Source organism: Vitis riparia, chromosome 7, assembly GCF_004353265.1.
Source record: "Vitis riparia cultivar Riparia Gloire de Montpellier isolate 1030 chromosome 7, EGFV_Vit.rip_1.0, whole genome shotgun sequence".
NCBI lineage: Eukaryota > Viridiplantae > Streptophyta > Magnoliopsida > Vitales > Vitaceae > Vitis > Vitis riparia.
The window spans coordinates 6,743,884-6,765,906 of record NC_048437.1 but is presented as its reverse complement, the minus strand read 5'-3'; the positions used below and the strand labels follow the sequence as shown (position 1 = coordinate 6,765,906).

Sequence of the window (22,023 nt, the reverse complement as noted above, 5' to 3'; positions counted from 1 at the left end):
GCTTACAGAGGGCGCTACTAGAAAACGGTGTCGTTTCGATAGAAAGAGGCGGTTGGCTTTAAATTAGTTCCCTGAAACGGTGTCGTTCACCTTTTCCATCTTCGTCTTTCTCTTTTCTTTTTTTCTTTTTTCATTTTAATTTTTTGCCTTTTCAATATCTTTTATTTGCGCCTTTGAGGTGTAAACATGTTTCAATTAACTTTAGTTATATATGATTAATTAATATCAATTTGAAAATGTTAATTTTTTTTATTAATTTTAACTACATTTAATTTAAAAAAAAATTGTAATAAATTAAATACAAAAAGTTATGTTCTTTAATTTTTTTTATAATCAATTTTTTTTAAACACCTACTAACTAGTTTATAATTGAGTTCTTTTGTTCTTTTTTGAGCAATTTTCCTTTGTGTCACTATATGTTTCAACCATACTAATAAAAAAATATTTAAAAAACATCATCAATAGAAGATAATGTTTATCTTTAATTTAAATATTTATATTTACATTTTATTAGTTTAAGTTAAAATAGAAAATAAGTATTAGTTTGAATTATAATAAAAGATAAAGTTTAAATTAGAGTAGAAAATAAACTTGTTCTTTATTTGCAAATAAATATTCATCAATAAGAAGGTTATGCTATTGTTTCTTAATCTTCTTTTCTTTACATGGCATCCACATGCCAACATCGCTACAATTTCTGTTGTTGTCATCAAACCTTCATCGTGACTCCTTAATAGTGGTGTATCTCACCATATTACTTCCAATATGGGGCATCTCTTTCTCTTTTTCTCATTGCATTGACTTTGACAACATCTTAAGGTGATGACACTGGTCTTCTCCTTACCCATATTAGTTTCACAATTCTAACCTTTCCTACAACCACCTTCACTTTAAAAAATATTCATTATGTTCCTAACATGACAAAGACCTAATATCAATTCCTCAATTCTACCATGATAATAATACCTTTATTGAATTTTTACCATCTTCTTTTCTTATGAATAATCTTTACATGAGAGTAATCCTTTTGAAGGCAAACAAATGATGAAGTATGTGAATGTCCAGTCAATTCTATTGTTAGGTCCTCTCCATTAATTATTTTTTCTAATATCAAAACCACTTCGTCTAAGTGACACCATAGGTTAGGTCATCCCATTTCCTTAATTTTAAAGTATATAATCTCTAGTTACAATTTAAAATTATCATCTTATGAGTTGTTTGACTTTATTTGTAATGTTTGTCAATGCAATAAAAACGACAAATTATTGTTTTCTACATCTTCTCTTGCTTTTTCTTAACCTCCAAAAATTATATTTTCTTATGTTTGGAACCTCTTTGCTATTATCACATCATAACTTTAAATATTATGTCATATTTGTTGATCACTACACAAAACACATATAGTTCTACCCAATTAAGCAAAAATCTCATGTCTATGTATCCAATTTAAGGCCATTGTGGAAACCTATTTATATAAAAATATAAAAATAAAAAGTACTTATAGTATATTTTGATAATGGTAATGAATATCAAGGACTTATCTCCTTTCTAACTCTCCATGGTATCTCCCACCAAACCTCCCCACCTAACACATCAACGAATAATGTGTATTCTGAGCGTCGTCATTAACACATTATTGAAACGTTACTTTTTCATGTTTAACTTTCTCTTTAATAACGCTCTCATGCATTTGCTACCAATGTTTATCTTAAAAATTGTATGTCCTCTCCTATATTAAATCTTTCATCTCGCTATACATAACTCTTTGATTCCCTAAATTATTCCAAACTTCAAGTATTTGGTTGCTTATATTATCCTTGGCTTCAACTATACTATTCTCATAAACTAGACTCTTGCTCAAAATTGTGTGTTTTCTCAAGCCATTCTTTCACTCAAAGTGTCTATGTATAAATCCTTCCACCTCTAAAATCTTTGTCTAAAGTTCGTTAAATTTGTGTTTTCTTTCCATTCTCTCCAAAGTTCTCCACCCTATTCTCAATCCACCACCATGTCTACATAGGTATTGCCATTTCACTTCATGTTCTTCTTGCTACGACTGTGCCTCTACCATTTATTCCATCCACATTGCTTCCCCCTTTCCACTACTCACATGTAATGACTTGACGTACCACCTAATGGCCATTACCCTTCCCATGGTTGCAACTCAACCCTACCAACTACCCTACTCGCCATATGACTAACAATTCTCGTAAACACCTTTGTTTTCCTCCATGCCTAATGTCTTTGTCATCCCATTACCTAACCTCCCCACCAACCCCAAACCTTTAAATCACTCTCTCTTCTCTCTAACACCCACCACATGGACACCAAAACCAAAGATAACACACATAAACCTATATTAAAACTAAGTCTCTCTACTCAAGTTCCCCCCTACCATAGATCTAAACCTAACCATTGTGGCCCAAGCTCTCAAGGATCCAAAATGGCATCATGCCATGTTGGAGGAGTGTGATACCCTTGTTCAAAATGGAACATGAGAGTTAGTTCTATTTGCACCCATGCCAAATCTTATTAAGTACAAGTGAATTTTTGGAGTTAAGCAACATTTTGATGGTTCTATTGATAATTACAAAACTCCATTGGTTGCAAAAGGATTTCATCAATGATTAAGAGTTAAGTATCATAACACACTTAGTCCAGTGGTCAAGCCCTGACATTATGTATCTAGTTCTTGGTATTGTTGTTAGCCATGGATGGTCTTTACGTCAATTGGATGTCAACAGTGCCTTTTTGTAAGGTCATCTTACAAAAGACATATATATAGCTCAACCCTTAAGCTTTGTTGATCTGAATTATCCATTTCATGTGTGCAAACTTTGTAAGGCTATTTATGGCCTTAAACAAGCACCACGTGCCTAGTACCATGGGCTCCTTCAATTTCTTATCACCATATGATTTCAAAATTCTCACTCTGAGACCTTATTAGTCCTCAACATTGTTGTTAAAACTATATATCTTCTTATGTATGTCGATAACATTATTATCATATGTGATAATGCTTCTATAGTCCATCACTTTGTGAACCTTTTTACCCAACGATTCTCGCTTAAGGACCTTGGGCCTCTCACATACTTCCTTAGTGTTGAAGTAATGCCATCTCAAATTGAGCTACTTCTATCTCAATGACTATATGTTATGGATCTTGTTATCCACACTAAGATGATTTAGGCAAAACTTGTCTTCCCACTGCTTCCTAGAAGTCTGCCACTAAATATCATGTTGGCATGGGAAGTTTGTAGTGCTTGTGTTTTACACAACATGACATAGCATTTACGATACACAAACTATCTTAGTTCTTGCATTGACTTACTATTGAACATTGGGCTTTTGCTAAGTGCTTTTATTACATTATCTATGTGGTACTTCTGATCATGACATTTTATTTTACTGAGGCTCTTTATTGGCTTTATATATGCTTTCAACAAAGATTATTTCTCGTCTACTACTGCTTACAACATGTATCTTGGACTCAATCCATTCTCTTGAAACTTCAAGAAACAATGTATAATTGCTCATTCTTCCACAAAAACCAAAAATAGATTTGTTGCCACTACTACTACCAACCTTAATTAGGTGTGTTCTCCACTAACCGAACTACATGTTTGGGTTCCTCACCCACTTGTTATTTTTTATGACAACATTGGTGCAATGTTGTTGTGGTTCAACCTAATGTTTCACTTTAATATAAAACATGTGATCATTGATTTTCATTTCATTCATGATCAAGTTTAAAATGACATTTTTCGTGTTGCTCATATGTTGTTAAAACATCAACTAGCAAATTTTTTGACAAAACAACTACATCGTGATTGCTTTCTTTTTCTCAATACTAAAATTGGGATCTCCAATCAAATCTCCAGGTTACGAGGCCATGTTAGTGAAAGATTATGTTTATCCTTAATTTAAATATTAATATTTATTTATTATTAGTTTAAATTAGAATATAAAATCATTTTTAATTCAAATTAGAGTATAAGATGTTGGGCTTTGTGGAGCCTAGTTTTGTTTGATCCGGTTTGACAACTCGACCCGAATAATATTGCATGGCTTTTTAATGGGAGATTTACTGAGGCTTGTTGGATCCGTTTAGCCCATTGTGGAACCACATTTGTAATTAGGGTTTTTTTAGTGTGGTGTGGTTGCCATGTTATATATAGAGGGAAAATATTGTAGTCGTTGTGGTTCTACTCTGTATTCTTCCTTGATAATAGTGATATCTCTGCAACTCCGTGGATGTAGGCAAATTGCCGAACCACGTAAATACTGTCTTGTGCGTGTGATTGTTTTTCTTTGGCATGTGTTTTCTCTAATTTTTTGTTTATCACAGGTTGGGAATTCGGTTTAATTCCCTACAACTGGTATCAGAGCCTAGGGTTAGGTTTGAGTGGGAGTAATGGTAGAGGAAGCAGGAAAGACGTCTGGAATAGAAAATTTTGATGGCACAGACTTTGCGTATTGGAGGATGCAGATTGAAGATTATCTCTATGGGAGGAAATTGCATCTGCCTCTTTTGGGGACAAAACCTAAGAGTATGAAGGTTGAGGAATGGGCGCTTCTTGACAGACAGATTCTAGGAGTTATTAGGTTAACTCTGTCTAGGTCTGTTGTACATAATGTTGTAAAGGAGAAACCACAACAGATTTGATGAAGGCTTTGTCCAATATGTATGAAAAGTCGTCCGCAAACAATAAGGTGCATCTGATGAAGAAATTGTTCAATTTGAAGATGGCAGAGAATGCATCAATAGCACAACATCTGAATAAATTTAATACAATCACAAATCAATTGTCGTCTGTAGAAATTGATTTTTATGATGAGATTCGTGCTCTAATCGTCTTGGCTTCTTTGCCAAACAGTTGGGAGGCAATGAGGATGGCAGTAAGCAATTCTACGGGAAAGGAAAAGCTCAAGTACAATGATATACGAGATTTAATTCTGGCTGAGGAGATTCGCCAAAGAGATGCAAGTGAAACCTCAGGATCTGATTCTGCCCTAAACCTTGAGACAAGAGGCAAAGGTAATGACAAAAATTCAAATCGAGGTAGATCAAATTCCAGAAATTCTAATTAAAACAAAAGCAAATCTAAATCAGGCCAACAAGTACAATGCTGGAATTGTGGGAAAACAGGTCACTTTAAAAGGCAATGCAAAAGCCCTAAGAAGAAGAATGAAGATGATTCTGCTAATGCTGTAACAGAAGAGGTACATGATGCATTACTTCTTGCAGTAGACAGTCCACTTGATGATTGGGTTTTGGATTCAGGAGCTTCGTTTCATACCACTCCACACCGAGAAATCATACAGAATTATGTTGCAGGTGATTTTGGTAAGGTGTATTTAGCTGATGGTTCAGCCTTGGATGTTGTGGGTCTGGGAGACGTCCGGATATCATTGCCCAATGAGTCTATTTGGTTATTGGAGAAGGTTCGACATATTCCTGACCTGAGAAGGAATTTGATTTCTGTTGGACAACTTGATGATGAAGGACATGCAATACTATTTGTTGGTGGTACTTGGAAGGTTACAAAGGGAGTTAGGGTATTAGCTCGTGGAAAGAAGACTGGTACTCTGTATATGACCTCATGTCCAAGAGATACAATTGCAGTTGCTGATGCAAGTACTGATACAAGCCTATGGCACCGTAGACTTGGTCACATGAGTGAGAAAGGGATGAAGATGCTGTTGTCAAAAGGAAAACTACCAGAATTGAAGTCCATTGATTTTGACATGTGTGAAAGTTGCATCTTAGGAAAGCAAAAAAATGTGAGCTTCTTGAAAACTGGCAGGACACCGAAGACTGAAAAATTGGAACTAGTACACACTGATTTGTGGGGGCCTTCTCCGGTTGCATCCCTTGGAGGTTCAAGGTACTACATCACTTTTATTGATGACTCAAGCAGAAATGTATGAATTTATTTTCTGAAAAATAAATCTGATGTATTTGAAACTTTTTAAGAAGTGGAAGGCCATGATTGAGACAGAAACATGTTTGAAAGTAAAATGTTTGAGGTCAGATAATGGAGGAGAGTACATAGATGGAGGGTTTAGTGAGTATTGTGCTGCACAGGGAATTAGGATGGAGAAGACTATTCCTGGGACACCACAGCAGAATGGTGTGGCTGAGCGCATGAATAGAACTCTCAATGAGCGTGCTAGAAGTATGAGGTTGCATGCTGAACTACCAAAAACTTTTTGGGCTGATGTTGTTAGCACTGCAGCTTACCTGATAAATTGAGGACCATCGGTTCCCATGGAGTTCAGACTTCCTGAGGAGGTTTGGAGCGGTAAAGAGGTGAAGTTTTCACATTTAAAAGTTTTTGGTTGTATTTCTTATGTTCATATTGATTCTGGTGCTCGTAGAAAACTTGATGCAAAGTCAAAAATATGTTTTTTCATTGGCTATGGTGATAAGAAATCTGGCTACAGGTTTTGGGATGAACAAAACAGGAAAATCATCAGAAGTAGAAATGTGATATTTAATGAACAGGTTATGTACAAGGACAAGTCAACTATAGTGTCAGATGTTACAGAGATAAATCAAAAGAAATCTGAGTTTGTCAACTTAGATGAATTGACTGAAAGTATTGTCCAAAAAATGGGTGAAAAAGATAAGGAGAATGTAAATTCACAGGTAGATTTGAGTACACCTGTAGCTGAAGTTCGCAGATCTTCTAGGAACATTAGACCTCCGCAGCGTTATTCACCTTTTTTAAATTATCTCCTGTTGATTGATGGTGGTGAGCCAGAGTGTTATGATGAAGCCTTGCAAGATGAGAATTCAAGCAAGTGGGAGATAGCCATGAATGATAAGATGGATTCCCTGTTGGGGAATCAGACATGGGAACTGACTGAATTGCCAGTAGGAAAGAAGGCTTTGCACAACAAGTGGATATACAAAATAAAGAATGAGCATGATGGTAGCAAACGTTACAAGGCCAGATTAGTTGTTAAAGGGTTCCAGCAGAAGGAGGGCATTGACTACACAGAGATATTTTCTCCAATTGTGAAAATGTCAACAATTAGACTTGTACTTGGAATGGTGGCTGCAGAAAACTTACATCTTGAGCAGTTAGATGTGAAGACAACATTCCTTCATGGTGACTTGGAGGAAAACCTTTACATGATTCAGCCAGAAGGGTTCATTGTTCAGGGACAAGAGAATCTAGTTTGCAAATTGAGAAAAAACTTGTATGACCTTAAACAAGCTCCTAGACAGTGGTACAAGAAGTTTGATAATTTTATGCATAGAATTGGGTTCAAGAGATGTAAAGCTGATCACTGTTGCTATGTTAAGTCCTTTGACAATTCTTATATCATATTACTATTGTATGTGGATGATATGCTTATTGAAGGGTCTGACATTGAGAAGATTAATAATCTGAAGAAGCAATTGTCCAAACAGTTTGCAATGAAGGATTTGAGAGCTGTAAAGCAAATCCTTGGTATGAGAATCATTAGAGACAAGGCTAATGGTACATTGAAGCTTTCACAGTCAGAGTATGTGAGAAAAGTTCTCAGTAAGTTCAACATGAATGAAGCTAAACCAGTGAGCACACCTTTGAGTGGTCATTTCAAACTAAGCAAAGAATAGTCACCGAAGATAAAAGAAGAAAGGGACCATATGAGCAAAGTGCCCTATGCCTCAACTATTGGCAGCTTGATGTATGCTATGGTGTGTACAAGGCCAGACATTGCACATGCAGTGAGAGTTGTGAGCAGATTCATGAGTAGGCCTGGAAAGCAGCATTGGGAGGCAGTCAAGTGGATTTTAAGATATCTGAAGGGTTCATTAGATATATGTCTTTGTTTCACAAGTGCAAGTTTGAAACTACATGGTTATGTAGATGTTGATTTTGCTGGTGATATTGATAGTAGAAAGAGTACTACTAAGTTTGTTTTTACTCTAGGTGGTACAACTATATCATGGGCTTCAAATCTACAGAAGATTGTTACTTTGTCTACTACAGAAGCTGAGTATGTTGCAGCAACTGAAGCTGGAAAGGAAATGATTTGGCTACATGGTTTCTTAGATGAATTGGGTAAGAAGCAGAAGATGGGCATTCTACACAGTGACAGTCAAAGTGCAATTTTTCTTGCCAAAAATTCGACTTTTCATTCAAAGTCGAAGCATATACAAACAAAATACCACTTTATCCGTTACCTTGTTGAAGATAAACTGGTAATACTTGAGAAGATTTGTGGATTTAAGAACCCGACAGACATGTTGATTAAGGGTGTCACTATTGAGAAGTTGAAGTTGTGCGCAGCTTCAATTGGTCTTCTAGCTTGAGGACAGGCGGATGAGTTGCAGGGATGAAAGATTGTTTCTTGGAGGATAGCGGTTTGATGTTGGTGATTGAACTAGTCTCCAAGTGGGAGATTTGTTGGGCTTTGTGGAGCCTAGTTTTGTTTGATTCGGTTTGACAACCCGACCCGAATAATATTGCATGGCTTTTTAATGAGAGATTTACTGAGGCCTGTTGGACCCGTTTAGCTCATTGTGGAACCACCTTTGTAATTAGGGTTTTTTAGTGTGGTGTGGTTGTCATGTTATATATAGAGGGAAAATATTGTAGCCGTTGTGGTTGTACTCTGTATTCTTCTCTGATAATAGTGATATCCCTGCAACTCCGTGGATGTAGGCAAATTGCCGAACTACGTAAATACTGTCTTGTGCGTGTGATTGTTTTTCTTTGGCTTGTGTTTTCTCTAATTTTTTGTTTCTTACGGGTTGAGAATTCGGTTTAATTCCCTACATAATATAAACTTATATTTAAATTATAATAAAATATAGAATTTGAATTAGAGTAGAAGATGGATTTGTTCATTGTTTATACATAAATGTTCATCAATTATTAATAAGAAGACTATACCACATTTTTTCAATCCTTTTTTCTATCTTCAATCTAGTATAGAGAAATGATAACATTATTTATCATATAAGTTCCTTTTTATTTATCTAGGTTTTGTAATGGTTTGGATAACGATCTTAGAAGAGAAATGTTCTTAGTTAAAGATAGTGTACTTTTAATGGCCATGATTAGCTACCTTCCTTCTTAAAGTGTCATAACTCCTATTTAAACTATGATGAGTTATGCTCTTATGGGCATAAACTTCTAAATTAGAAGATGCTTCATAAATTACTTAATAATTTAATAAAATCCAATAACCTTATTTAAGTTATTAAGTAAAGTAAACAGGTTTATAAAATTACTTAATATTATAAAAGTAAAATAATTAACCTATTTAAAATCATAATTTTTGTTTGCATCATCTGCCTTTTTTTAGTCTGTCTCTTATACCACGATGACTTCATGTCTACATAAAATATTTAATATATATAAGATTTTTAATATGAACATTTAATAAATAAATTTGTCACTTAGATTAATAAAGTTAAATATTAATTAAAATTAATAAGAAAAAAATATCAATCTAATAATCTTTTTAAAAAATTAATTAATTTTATCCAAGAACATTTAATACACTTTTAAATGATTTAGACTAGATATTAGGCTTCCACAATTATCACTCTTAAAAATTTTAAGCCTAAGCTAATCCAATATTTTTAAAGGTTTTTGGAACTTTTAATCATGCCTAAATAACTCAATTTATTCTATGATTAACTTCCAATTATTATTATTTGCTAAACTCCGCCTAATTGAGAAGCATCTTTGCAACTTCTTCATAGCCAAATATTTGCTCAAAAGAGTATGAATTTTAGGAAAAATATAAATTTAATATTTGTGTTAGGTAAGAGGTTGACGCATACCTTGATAGGCACATAATTTTTGTGTTGGGTGGGGGGGTGCTTTGAGAGTGTCTAATTGACCAATTGGGCCATGTGAGTGACAAGTTTTGTTAATTGACATTTAATTGTAAGTTGTTGTAAATGGAAATGGAATTTGGATTTTAATATTTCAATAATTTTCTCAATGAAGAGGATCATGCACCACATGATATTCAAATGCACGTAGTAAACAAAAAAAAAAAAAAAAAAAACCCTTACAAAATTTTCTAGAAGTCTACAAAATTTTTAGAGGTTTTTATATCGAAAACAGGTTTAAAAACACAATGAAAATAAATTAGTGTTTGAACATCGTTGATACGTTTGAATGCTTGAACACCCATTTATAATTTATAATTTTTCATTTATTTTTGATAATTTTTTAGAATTTTTAACTTCTTTATATATTATAGCCACTTCTTTTTGTCTATAATTGATAAGACCCTCAAAATAAATAATATGTTACATTCAATACAATTATAAAACAAAATTTTCAATTTAATTTAATTCATTAACACTTATAATTACTTGCTTGTTACTAATCACATTAGGATTGTTTGACAATTTTATCAAACAAATATTTTCTTATTTTTCTTCGTAAGAACACAGCTTACAACTTAAGAGCTTTTCCTTATGACTAAAGATGTTCATGTGGAATAAAAAGGATATAATAGTTTAATTCAAATAAGGTAAGTAAGAGGGTTTAAACAGAGATTCAAATGGAACAAATATGCTCAACATAGACGATGAACTTTATTAGTCGTATAAGTAAGTCATTATAGTTATCGACATTAACTTTTCACTATTGATTAAAAGTAAAATATTTCTTAAATAAATTAGTGATTAAAATGAAATTTGATTTCATTGATTATTACACTGATAATCGAATTTAATAGACGTGTACCTAATCTTTTTTTTTGTATGAACCTCAATGTAATTACCATCAATATAGTGCAAAATTACTGTTCAATTTAATATATTTATTTTCTCTATTTTTTCTTATTAAAAATTTATTTATTTATTTTCTAATATTCATGAATTCAATATTTTTATTAACCAAGTCACTAAAGAGTGTAAATGTTTAATGTGTCTTTCACATCCTGCATTTCCCAAATTAATTAATTTTAAACTTTAATTGAAAATTTTGGTCCGACTCCGTAATAGCGGAGTAAAGACGGCGTTTGGGCCTCTGAAACAGTGGGCGACACAGCCCTTTATCTGCTAAGCTGAACGGTTCAGATCGAAAGTCCAACCTACTCTCTCGTCTGCTCTCTACTCACAGCAAGATGTGCTACGATCAGCTTCGATCTTTGTCGGAAGATGAAATCATACCGCCGCGCACCACCAGATCGCCGGACGAGAACGCCGTGGTGGTGGAGGATCTGAGAAGCCGCTTAGCGGAGACTCAGGTGCGGCTTGAACAAGCCAGGGCTAGAGAAGCCGAGCTCAGCCGCCGCCTCCAGGAGATGAAACGCTTCGTCTCTGTCATGGAGATCCTCGAGACCTACCTCAAGCGACGCTACCAAGAGCAGCAACAACACGTTGAGCGCTTGCTCTCCGTGATTCCCCAAAAGCAGTAGTGTTTATTGATTCTCCACAGTTTGCTCTGTTGATAAACAAACCTTTTTTTTAAAGAATACAAATAAAAGGAATTTTGGTTGTTCTCGTTGTGTTGTGGTTTACGGTCAGATGATTTTTTATGCGAATTAAGAATCCTTATCTTGGTTGTTGCTTGGTGGTTCAGTAATGATTCGTTTCGTCATCGAGAAAACTAGGAAAATGTAGGAGAATAGAATTTTCACAAGAAATTCAACTGACCTTAGTTCAATCCTCGATTTAGTCAAGTTGATTGTTTAGGGGGTTTGCCGGATGTTAGAAGTGTATATTCGCCTTTGGAGTAGCTAATTTTAGGGTTCAACTGGCGTCATTGCTTAGGAAGCCAGTTTCCATGAGCTTGATTGCAGATTTGGGGGTTTTAATTGGCTAATTGGTTTAGATTAGATTTCTGAGGGGTTTCAGGTCGACTTATGTAGCACTATTAGTTTACTAAACTGAATTGCAACATTTATGTAGTGTGTTGTGTTAGATGCCCTGAGCAGAGAAAAGCTCAGATGGGATGAGGAGGCCGAGGATTTATAACTATAGATTATGCCTTGTGGCTGGAGCTTTAAACCTATGGAGCTTAAAAATGGTAAGCAAAGATGTATTCCGAAAACAATTGGGTAAAACTTGGGATATGGTTGCTCTATCAATGAACCAAATAATCATGCATTGATTCATTAGTATTAGTTAGCAAGGAAAACATTCTTGCTAAGCAGCTTAGAAACCTGCCATAATTTCTCTTACAATAAGCTGATTACATTTATCTGTTGGTCTTTGTATCCATGCTTGTTGAAATTCATGAACTAGGTGTTGGCCTTGAAACATTCCCTGTGGTATCTCATCGGATCGAAATTCAATTTGCATTCAGCTGGAGAAATATGTGTTGATTTTCGTGCAACGAATCTTGATGGAAAAAAAAAAACACGAAAAGAAAAACACACAGATTTAACGTGGTTCAACAAATTGCATACCTTCGTAGGAATATAAAAGAAAGATTTTTACTATATCTCAAATTAGGGTTACATAAAAAAGTATTTATACTAACTCTCAGATAATGAAATTCTAAAAATACCTCTTAATAGTACCGTAGGGGGCGTTCCCCCGGCACCCCCTAACTTATTATTCATCCTCAACAATAAAAATATAAAAATATAAGTTTGAATAGTAGATGTCGTCACTCCGTTTTGGTATTTACCCTTTTTTCTGCGTATGTCTTTTAACTCAATGAGTCATGTACTACAACAATATGAATGTAAATCTGAAACATCCGATGCAGTTAGATGGGTTTGACTTTGAGATTATGCAGGAGCTGATGATAGCTTTCTAAATATTAATACTCGGTTTCATAACTCTGTGAACATAAATATAGCAAGATAGGAAAAAGCGGCTATAGTACTGAAATCGAAACACCCATTTGGGCTGGATGAGGCAGCTTCACTGGTCAGACTAGGAAATGGGGACACCCAGAAACTTCCTTGCTCTGTCTTTTAAGGTATAAAACATATGGATTGAGCTTATCCACTTCTCATTCCATACTAGGGTTTTAAGTTTCTCATCTGACGGATACCAGGGATTCCCTTCTTTATTTTCCTTTTTCAGTTGACAGATATGCGTCATTGGATAGTGGGAAGGCATCAATTTTTTGACGGTTTAACCTTGGATTGTAAGAAATATCAGTTTCTACTCTCCTGATTAGAAATGTTACCATAAAAACAAAATTAAGATCCTGTTGCGTTACAGACCCAGTCGATTAAATAATAAAATAAACTGAAAAAGTCAATAAATTTGGTAGCTGGCTGAGATGGGACCCTTCCATATATCTTCAAATGTGAAATTAATCACATGACACTAAGAACCGACACGTTTCAGGATGTGGCAAAATTGTCAAAGCACGCTTCTTCATGTTCGATAATTTCAGCAGTACCCCCTAAGAAAATTGGGCTGGGTTTTTTGGGTAGAAATTTGAATTCTGAAAGTGGGTTAGCTTTAAAAATTTTCTGGAGTCCATGAATATACCAATTGCATAATTTCTTTCACCTTTTTCGCTTTTATTATATGACATTTTAGTGATTAAAAGTAAAGAGATTTTGTTCTGTTTTCTTCGTACTTGGATAAGAGTCCTCATGTCAAATTCCATCCCGAGAGGGTGAATATGATGTATGATGTGAAATAATAAGACCACCAAAAGGGACTGTAGTAAAAATAAATGTAGAAGATGCGGGTGGATGGAACATGGAAGATGACAAGTCAATTTCTGTGTCCCCTAATGGCAAATTGGGTTATATTTTAATCCTAATTGCCAATTGGGGAATATTTTAATCATAATCAAGCTGAGAGGTCCAAATGAAAATGATAGAGATCTATAAAGGGGCCAATAAAATTGGATGATTTATCTAAAATCAATTCATTTGGGGCCCTCTTAATTGTGATATTCCACCAAATTATCATCAAGTCATGTGCTAATGAGTGACCAAGCCCACTCAGTGGATTCTGATGAAGAAACTTAAAATGTAAGGAAGCTCTGACATCTTCGCCACCAAACTAAATGAATGTAGTGGAGAAAGGAAAAAAGGAAAAAGAAAAAAGAAATAACTTGAAATAAATTCTGATAAGCTCCTAACGGCCAACAATAAGGGTATTTGGGTAATTCCATGTATACATGAAAGCACCAACTGAGCTCTTGAGAGTGGTAAAGATGCCTCTAGCTGCCACTCACACCAGCCACCATTAACAGATAGCAAAGCAAAATGATGCTATTCAGTACCCATTCACTCCTTTGGCATTCTAATCTTGTCTTTCTTTGCTTCTACTCTCTTTTCTTCTTTCATCATTTCAAATTCATTCTGTGATTTTTTTTTCTTGTTCAATTGTAAGGAGCAGAGGGGATTTAATCTTCTTTGTGGTCTTTTCTAGTTTGTTTTCTTGGAAAATTGGTACCCATTTGAGAGAAGGATCTAATGGAACGCGGGTCGAGATCAGAAACCCTAGACCAGGCTGGGAAGCAGAAGGGTGGTCAGAAACTTGGTTCGATGCTGCCCCAGATTGAGCCATTCATACCAAAAAGGGATCACAACCCGAAGGAGTTGAGATCTTGGGCAAAGAGGACTGGCTTTGTCTCTACTTTCTCTGGTGAGACTACTACGAGTGTTAGTGAGAGGTATGGGGCTGAGAAAGATAATAGTGGTGGGTTTGATTTGGAGAGGGGTCGTGATCAGAGAGGTGGGTCGTCGCCGAAGATCGAGATTGATCCAATTCTTGGGCGGACGAGGGCGAACCGGGGGTTTGAAATTGAACCTGCTTCTGGGTCTGAAACCGGAGCTGTACAAAGGTTGCCGAGGGATGAAAGTGATGGGGCTTTGGGTTTAAGGAATGGAACAGCTAGAGGTGAAAATAAGAAGAGAAGAATTGGGATTGAACCTGTTTTAGGGCCTGCAGATGAGGAGAGGAAAGTTAATTTGAATGGAAATGGGAATGGGAACGGAATTGTAAATGGGGATGGGCATCAAATTCCTGTAGTCACTTCGGCTGCGGAGCCCAAGAAGGAAGACAGCAAAAGTGAAGAAGTAGGAATTGATGTTCCTCCAGATTATGAAGAGCCTCCTCCAGAAGGATGGCGCGGATCATCGCAAATGAAGTGTGGGTTGAGAGAAAACCCGGGTTTTGGTTAGTATACTTCCTTTTTATATGAATTTGTTTATGTTGCTTAATATGAATGTAAAATTCTTTTCTTCTTTCTATTGTTTGTATGGGTGAGATAATGTTAGTGAGTTTAAGAATTATCTAACTTGCAATGAGGCAGATATGGAAATCCTCCAAAATCAGCTGCATATGGCAGATTGTGAAGCTCAATATTGTTGAAAGGAAAACATAATCCATAACCTGAATATATTTATAGAAATAATTTCATAACCTTAGCATTGATTTATAAATATAATATCCTTGTATTGAGTCCAGATTTTCAAATTTACAGATCCATGGTATTCAATTGCTGAGTTCAGATCACAGTATACATATTCAGATTCAAACTTGGATACCGTGAGATTTGATTTCAACTGAATTTAACTTGCTCACCCACCAACATTGGACTTGTTGAAACTGACCTTAAAAGTGCCGAAGTTAAGCACCATAAAGGAATATAGCTTGAGGTTCTTTGATGCAGTTTCGACAAGATCTAGTTCAAAAAGTTGAAAAGCTTGATGTTTTTTCTAAAGTAATTGATAATTGATGGAACCCTCTTCTTTTTAACTGTAAGGATAAGGATAAAGATGTTTGTATTAAAATAAAAATGTTGAAACGCTTGATGTTTTTTCTAAACCAATTGATGGAACCCTCTTCTTTTTTACTGTAAGGATAAGGATAAGGATAAAGATGTTTGTATCTATTTTAATTTGTTACAAAGGATCCAATTGGAAATTCTGAATTTTGTTGGTATCTTAATCAACTTGCTGAAATTAGTAGTTTCTTGACTCTTATTTGTTCTACTGCAGTACCACTTATTTATTACGGTTTGCAGCACTACTTGTCATTGGCCGGTTCAATTATTTTCATCCCCTTGGTCATTGTACCAGCTATGGGTGGAACTGATGTAAGCATCTGTCTTTATGGATCATTTGATCTCCAGTGCATTTTAATGAGGAAGACACGGTGCTTTATTGCCTATACTTATTTATTTTTTTTGAACCATGACAGAAGGACACTGCAACTGTGATTTCTACAATGCTATTAGTGACTGGCATTACAACAATTCTACAATCATACTTTGGTACTCGGCTTCCATTAGTTCAGGGGAGTTCGTTTGTATATTTGGCACCAGCATTAGTTATCATTAATTCTCAGGAATATCGAAACCTTACTGAACATGTAAGTTTACTCACTAGAATAAATGTTATGTTCTATCATCCTTGTGCTCACAAGTACCTTACATCAAACTTTTTTTTTTTTTTTAAAAAAAAAAATGTATTTAAATCACATACTTGAATTGTTATAAAAAGTTCTGGAAATTAGAAATTCCTGAAGCTCTTTATAAATGAGAATCTTTTTATGGAATTAGCTTTGTAAAGCGAAGTCTAATTTTTTCTTAATTTATTTTAAATTTTCTATATTAATTGAAATTTTCTTCAAACCATGGTGAGCTCATTTTTTTTTTCATGTTAAAACTGCATTTTGGTGGCAAATGGCATGAAATTGCCATTTATGAGGTATTTCATTGTTTTCTGCTTTCCATAGTGAACAATTATTTATACAGTCTTAATTAATTGTAGAAATTTAGGCACATAATGAGAGAACTTCAAGGAGCTATAATTGTTGGTTCAATTTTCCAAAGCATTTTGGGATTCAGTGGTCTCATGTCTCTTATTCTAAGGTAATTCAAGATCTTGCCTTGTAATATCTTTTTTGTGGAAAAATTCATGCTTTGTTGGAAAAATTCATCCTGATGCTCTTAAATTTTGGGTGGATTCAGTTCCAACCAAGGTTGCATTCTTTGCTTGGGAGGCTATGTGGGGGAGGGTGCTCACTCTTGATAGGCTCCAGAAAAGAGGATGGCAGCTTCCTAATTGTTGCTTTCTGTGTGGGTGTGAAGAAGAAACTATAAATCATATACTTATTCACTATATAGTGGTCAGAGTTCTGTGGAATATTGTCCTTAGGTTATCAGGTGTGCAGTGGGTCTTTCCAGAAACTGTAAAGAAGGTCTTAACTAGCTGGAGGGGCCCTTTTGTGGGAAAGAAAAGGAAAAAGATATGGAAGTCCATACCGTTGTGTATTATGTGGGAAAGAAAAGGAAAAAAATATGGAAGTCCATACCGTTGTGTATTTTTTGGACGATTTGGAAGGAGAGAAATAAACTAGCTTTTAGGGGGGGAGTGTTAGATATTCAAAAGCTTAAGAATTCTTTTGTTTGTAATTTATGGAGTTGGGCTAGATTGTATATTGGAGAGGAGCGTCTATCCCTTATAGGGTTCTTGGAATGGTTAGCGTCCAATTAAGGGGTGGTGAGGCTTTGTTGGTCTTCTTTTTGCTTTGAGAGGTGCTAGTTGCTTTGTAATACCCCCTGTATGCTTTGTAGCTTCTCGCCTCTGTTTTAATACAATTTGCTTTACTTATCAAAAAAAAAACAAATTGCCATCACAACTCTCCATCTAAATTCTTTTCCCATATTCTCCAATCATAACAATGTAATTGATCAATGATTTAGATTATGTTTTTATGCAAGCTTATTTCCCTTTTTCTTGAAATTTTGTAGTAATCATGTAGTGGACCAATCAGATTTCTCAGTTCTCAGTTCTTTCACAGTTTTGTTGTGGTGTGCTGTAGCCAGTAGAAACCTCAATGAGGAGAAAGGAGCATATGTATTTTAAACTGCCTATTTTGTCCTCTCTGTATGTTGTACTTATAATTTCACAATTTTATTCCGGAACCAAGTAATTCGCTGCACAATTCACAAATTATCATATCAAGTATTTGCTCATGCTGTTAAATTTTCTCTAAGTTTGAGTTGGAAGTGAACCTAAATTAATCTATTCATTCCTTCTTTATTGTGCATGATATCACATTGTAGGTTTATAAACCCAGTTGTGGTTGCGCCAACCATTGCTGGAGTAGGTTTAGCATTTTTTACCTATGGTTTTCCTCAAGCTGGTAGCTGTGTGGAGATCAGCATTCCCCAGATACTGTTGGTTCTTATTTTCACCCTGGTAGGTGATTTTCCAAGCAGATACTGCACAGTTAATTTAGATTGCTTAATATCTATAGGCCTATGATTTAATATCTTACCTCTATGTCCTTCAGCTCTGTTATCTTTTAGTCCCTTGTCTTCAAATTTGTGTGAATGCTTTGGCACTTGGTCCAAAAAACTTACATTGAATTTATGTTGCACTTTTTAGTACCTTCGAGGAATATCCATCTCTGGACATCGAATATTCCGGATTTATGCGGTATGTATCTTACCTTTGAATTTCTTGGTCCTTTATAAATTGGATCCTTTTTCTTGTTTGTTTTATAGGATTAGAACTGAACTTCATCCAATCCCACCTTATCATAATTCCTACCCCTTCCTTCCCAACCCAAATGCTGGAGAGATACCAACTACACAGGTATCTTTGTGCTAATTTGAACTTCCACTTCCTTCAGGACAACAGCCCCTGATACCAAATGAGCTAAAGCTTGTTTGGTTGATATTAATTTGTTATATATCCAATTAAACAGATTCTCCACTGCTTTTTGATGCGGCAGTTCTTAAAAAAAAAAAACGCTGACTTCACTATATATTTTTCGTTTGTGGCTGGAATTAATCTATTCCTTGCCCTTCAATTGTAAATACATCCCATCACCACCATAGTTATTTCTTATCATTGATCATGTTTTTTCCAATTTTCTGGGCATGTCAACTCAGATCGTTTTTGTTCTTATGTATTCTGAATCTTTGTCTCCATGTAAAGCATGGGGTTGTCCATTTTCCTTTTAAGTTTTTCATATTATCAACCTCAACCCCTCTTTTAAGGGCCTTCAATTTGCACTATTTGCGGGATGGTTGGTGGTGCCCACAATCAATTTTTTCTGTCAAATCTCTTTTCATTTCTGCTAGATTTGGCAGGCAACTCGATTTGATAGTTCTTCTATTGAAACAGACCTTATATTGACTATCTGATTGAACCCACAGATTCATCTGATTACTGCTATCAAAACAGACCTTATATTGACTCTCTGATTGAACCCGCTGATTCATCTGATTACTGCTATCGAAACAGACCTTATATTGACTCTCTGATTGAACCTGCAGATTCATCTAATTACTGCTTTAAAATCTTGAGATAGGGTATCAGTGCTTCTAGCGCAGATTTATAGAACTCTTCAGATTGGCTTAACCATTCCACCTTATTCATCCACTGACTCTCGTCTTCATTTCTGGAAACAATGTAAACTCCAAGATATTTGATCAGATCAAGAATAACTAAATAATCTAATGATAGCTAGTTTATGTGCCCCCCTCAAAATCTTCCGAGGATTCCCTCTACCATAAATAATAAATAAATAAATAAAATCAGACAAGAAAATTTCCATTAAGTTGTTCCTTTTAGTTGCTAAGTATGCTAACAGGGAACTTTATTTTGGTAAATGTAGATCTTATTATTAAACTTGCCTTGCCCATGTTATCGACCATTGCAGGTTCCCCTGAGCATTCTGATTATATGGGCATATGCGTTCTTTTTGACTGCTGGTGGAGCATATAATTATAAGGGCTGCAGCCCTGACATACCCAGCTCGAACATCATGGTTGATGCATGCCGAAAGCATGCATATACTATGAAACATTGCAGGACTGATGTTTCCAATGCATGGAGAACTGCTGCTTGGGTTAGAATTCCTTATCCTTTACAATGGGGTGTCCCTATCTTCCATTTAAGGACCTCCATTATCATGATCATTGTTTCGCTGGTTGCATCAGTAGATTCAGTAAGCATCTTATCATTGTTTTTGTTTTTTTGTTTTCCTGGCAAGATAATCTCTTCTACAATTTTTGGCATTCTCAACGTTCTGCCAGGCAGTAAGGGCCACATCATGAGTGCTTCTGATTAAGCAAAATGGGGAAAAAATTGATTTGCGAAGTCAATCCTTTTTGCTTTGGATGAAATTATATAAGCACCTTCCAAATGTGATGTGGTCTTCTGCTGTTTTGTAAGGATGTGCCAATACCCTTTTTTATGTTACCCTGATGCAAATGGTGCTCTGATCCAGGTTGGGACATATCACTCCACATCACTGCTAGTTAATTCAAAGCCTCCAACCCCAGGAATTGTCAGCAGAGGAATTGGTTTGGAAGGTTTCTGTAGTGTACTGGCTGGACTTTGGGGTTCTGGTACTGGCTCAACAACCTTGACTGAAAATGTGCATACTATCAACATAACAAAGATGGCAAGCCGAAGGGCTGTGGAGCTTGGAGCAGCTTTCTTGATCTTTCTTTCATTCATAGGTAAATCACCATGAGCATAAATCATCAACATAAACCTGGGAATTGGGACTGAGGTCTTTCGACAAGCACAAATTTATGCATCTTGGATGCATGCTGAATGTCTGTAGACTAGAGGTCGTCTGCCACATGATTGGACTTTGGGAACCATGATCTGGTAAATTATACCCTGGATTTGGGTATGCCATATATGGAGTTCTATTGGATCTTGGATCTAGAATTTTACAAAATCCACATGAATTATTTAGTTTCAGCAAATCTCTTTGTCATATATGCTTAATAAATAGATATACATATGTATACACCATGTGCTTATGGTTAAGTTGGTAAAATTTGGTAAAATATTTATAAGGTTGGATTGGAAGACATAGAAACTGATTTATCTGGTTTGATACCTAAGATAAACTCTCTGAACTTGCTATGTGTTTTCTGGATACGGATTATTAATCCTATGAGCTGATGACATATATAATGGGCATATTTATGTCTGTTTGATGATAAATATAGCTGATTTATTAGCTTGCTTTTAACAGGAAAAGTGGGCGCCATTCTTGCTTCTATACCACAGGCCTTAGCCGCTTCTGTATTGTGCTTCATGTGGGCATTGATTGTGGCATTGGGACTCTCAACTTTGCAATATAGTCAAGCTGCAAGTTTTAGAAACATGACCATAGTTGGTGTTTCTTTGTTCCTTGGTTTATCAGTCCCAGCATATTTCCAACAGTATCAGCTGTACACAAGCCTGATACTTCCAAGCTATTTTATTCCTTATGCAGCTGCTTCCAATGGACCAGTCCACACCGGCAGTAAACAGGTAGGTGGTTGCTCCATTTAGTTTAATATTGTTTTTTGCACAATATCATTTAGAAGGCAAAAGTGACCCAAAACAAAAGGTACTTACAATGAAAATGAGAAGATATTGAAGCTATGTTATTCTTGATAATCCTATCTCTCGTCATCAAGTAAGCTTATGAAAATAAAAACCTAGAAGCTTCTTGTGGGCTTCTTTGTTGACTCTCACTTCTACAACTTCATTTCTTCTTGTTTTTTCCATTTTCATTATGATAGAGTAGGGCTTACTATTTGTTTTCTTTGTTGTGTGGGTATCAGCTTGATTTTGCCTTTAATGCCCTCTTGTCTATGAACATGGTGGTGACCCTACTGGTGGCACTTGTACTAGACAACACTGTCCCAGGCAGCCGACAAGAACGAGGAGTATACATATGGTCAAGGGCTGAAGAGATGGAAACTGATCCATCCTTTCTTGCAGATTATTCCTTGCCAAAAAAAATTGCTCCAGCATTTTGTAGGACAAAATGTTTGGGTTCGTGATATTTTAGGAACATGTGCATGTGTTAGTGTGAAGTTGCTCTTTGAAAGGTCGGCCACGTAAGATTGAGGACAGTGGAGCTCTAGGAAACTCTGAGTATGAATGGAGAGAAGGGATACTTATCCACGTACAAGTTTCTTATATTTCCATACAAAATATTAAATTTTTTTTATTGTACTGAATAACTAGTGCGAATCTATTTGTAAGTGAGAAACAAAACAGTGGTGATCCCTGATTATATGAATAATTAACATGGTATTTAAAAGAAAGATATGCCTACCTATAATGTGTGTGTGTGTGTGTGTTTCTTCTGAT

At 35.5% G+C, this 22,023-nt stretch overlaps 2 protein-coding genes across 3 annotated transcripts; both read left to right on the top strand.

The window, feature by feature from the left end:
- The first annotated feature begins 11,017 nt into the window (after window positions 1–11,017).
- On the top strand, window positions 11,018–11,490 carry LOC117918911 (protein SKIP34). The gene has a single exon (XM_034835883.1). It carries the CDS (start codon window positions 11,095–11,097, stop codon window positions 11,386–11,388), a length of 294 nt encoding a protein of 97 aa, XP_034691774.1. The 5' UTR covers window positions 11,018–11,094; the 3' UTR covers window positions 11,389–11,490.
- A 2,605-nt stretch (window positions 11,491–14,095) lies between these two features.
- Window positions 14,096–21,977, top strand: LOC117918000 (nucleobase-ascorbate transporter 11). 2 transcript variants are annotated; one of them, XM_034834510.1, is made up of 10 exons: window positions 14,096–15,073; window positions 15,898–15,995; window positions 16,100–16,270; window positions 16,672–16,772; window positions 17,970–18,105; window positions 18,295–18,345; window positions 19,577–19,765; window positions 20,147–20,381; window positions 20,912–21,192; window positions 21,489–21,977. In XM_034834510.1, the coding sequence occupies exons 1-10, from the start codon at window positions 14,368–14,370 to the stop codon at window positions 21,708–21,710; spliced, it is 2,190 nt and encodes a 729-aa protein (XP_034690401.1). In that variant the 5' UTR covers window positions 14,096–14,367; the 3' UTR covers window positions 21,711–21,977. The 2 variants fall into 2 exon arrangements, with proteins under 2 accessions (XP_034690401.1, XP_034690400.1); XM_034834509.1 differs by having other exon boundaries at window positions 19,577–19,864.
- The last annotated feature ends 46 nt before the right edge of the window (window positions 21,978–22,023 follow it).

Bases quoted from the DNA above. Each gene is read 5' to 3' on its own strand.
- LOC117918911 (XM_034835883.1), top strand. From the start codon at position 11,095: ATGTGCTACGATCAGCTTCGATCTTTGTCGGAAGATGAAATCATACCG.
- LOC117918000 (XM_034834509.1), top strand. From the start codon at position 14,368: ATGGAACGCGGGTCGAGATCAGAAACCCTAGACCAGGCTGGGAAGCAG. The intron at 18,346-19,576 runs GTATGTATCTTA...CGACCATTGCAG, and splicing joins GAATATTCCGGATTTATGCG to GTTCCCCTGAGCATTCTGAT. The intron at 21,193-21,488 runs GTAGGTGGTTGC...TGTGGGTATCAG, and splicing joins TCCACACCGGCAGTAAACAG to CTTGATTTTGCCTTTAATGC.